Source organism: Echinops telfairi, unplaced genomic scaffold (assembly GCF_000313985.2).
Source record: "Echinops telfairi isolate 266 unplaced genomic scaffold, ASM31398v2 ScPeMD7_443;HRSCAF=831, whole genome shotgun sequence".
Classification (NCBI taxonomy): domain Eukaryota; kingdom Metazoa; phylum Chordata; class Mammalia; order Afrosoricida; family Tenrecidae; genus Echinops; species Echinops telfairi.
Genome location: NW_022104341.1, coordinates 83,222,246 through 83,223,576, shown reverse-complemented (window position 1 = coordinate 83,223,576; position 1,331 = coordinate 83,222,246). Strand labels below are relative to the sequence as shown.

General features: G+C 42.4%; 2 protein-coding genes across 2 annotated transcripts in view; both read right to left on the bottom strand.

Annotated features, from left to right (window-relative positions):
• The window catches only part of ZSWIM5 (zinc finger SWIM-type containing 5), a 77,861-nt gene that overhangs the window by 32,796 nt on the left and 43,734 nt on the right, over window positions 1-1,331 (bottom strand). The gene's annotated exons all lie outside the window — the stretch shown is intronic.
• LOC101660640 (enhancer of rudimentary homolog) lies at window positions 309-623 on the bottom strand. The gene has a single exon (XM_045291979.1). It carries the CDS (start codon window positions 621-623, stop codon window positions 309-311), a length of 315 nt encoding a protein of 104 aa, XP_045147914.1.

Genomic DNA, 1,331 nt, shown 5'->3' with positions numbered 1-1,331 from the left:
CTCCCATGTCCCCCTGGAACTGTCAGTCCCGTTGTTTTCTCCTCCAGATTGTTCATCCAGCCTGTCCTATCCAGACAGGCCTGCCAAAGAACGTTTTGTAAGCCAACACAAAAATGTTGAAGGAGAAGAGGGAGGCAACTGGAAGTTCAGATTGAACAAAATCCTCACATTTCATTTAATATATTCAAATCCTGGCTAACGTGTTAACACAATGGACACAGGATTCCTACAATACAAAATCCCCACTACAGCACACTTTACACAGCCAAGTTCCAAGCCCACCCCCTCCACAGAGGCTTCCTACTCAACTATTTCCCAGTCTGTTGGGCATGCTGACGAAGGAGCCCGTAGATCTTCTCCTTGATCCAGTGTTTGTTATAAGGCTGGAATGTATGAGTATCAGTGTGGTAAACCAGACAGCTGAGGTCTGCCAGATCATCAATAAAATCAAACAACTGACTGACGTCACACGTAATCGAGGGAGTGTTGGGATTCATTCTCTGCAGATGCTCTTTATACATTTTACAAACGCCTACCACACATTCATTCACAGATTCACAGTCAGCATAGGTTCTGCCTTCTAGCTTCTTGGTAGGCTGGACTAGCAAAATGGCGTGAGACATCATACCCAGCTCTTTCATTGCAGTCACTCTGGGCTTCAGTTGTGAGCTCAGCAAGAAGAACATGATCAACAAGTAGTCCAACAAACACATATCAAGAGCCTCCTATGCTTGGAGTCCCTGGATGATGGAAATGGTTACTGTTCATGGTTGTTAACCGGAAGGTGGGAGTTTACCAAGAGATGCTGTGGAAGAAAGGCCTGGCAATCTAGTTCTAAAAAATCAGCCAATGAAAACCCTTTGGAGCACAGTTCTACAGTCCTACTCTGACAGACACAGGATCATCACAAGTCGGAATGATAGAGTGGCAATGTGTGTTTCTTTAAAACTAATATTTACATTGTCATTATATAATTATTTTGAAGAGTATATGAACCATTAATGATACGTGTATTTTGAGGCAAAACTTCATCTTTCATAATAAGAAGGAGAGATATAATACTCAGAATTGAAAAATCAAGAAAGTAGTGTAAGAATATTTAGAAATGTGGCATTTTAGAAAACAGCTAAAAATTAAAATGAGCTTTTCCTAAAAGGTGGGTGAGTTAGTTAAAGTTTATTGTGCCAACCAGCTGATAAACACATGTGGGGTTAATTGAAGGGCTCAGTGACCCTCGCCTTTCTAGTTTTCGGGTCTCTTGCTTTGTGCTGGTCAGACCAGGGTGCAGCTGCCTTAGCCAGTTCCCTGCTTCAGCTGGTAAGGCTGACTTC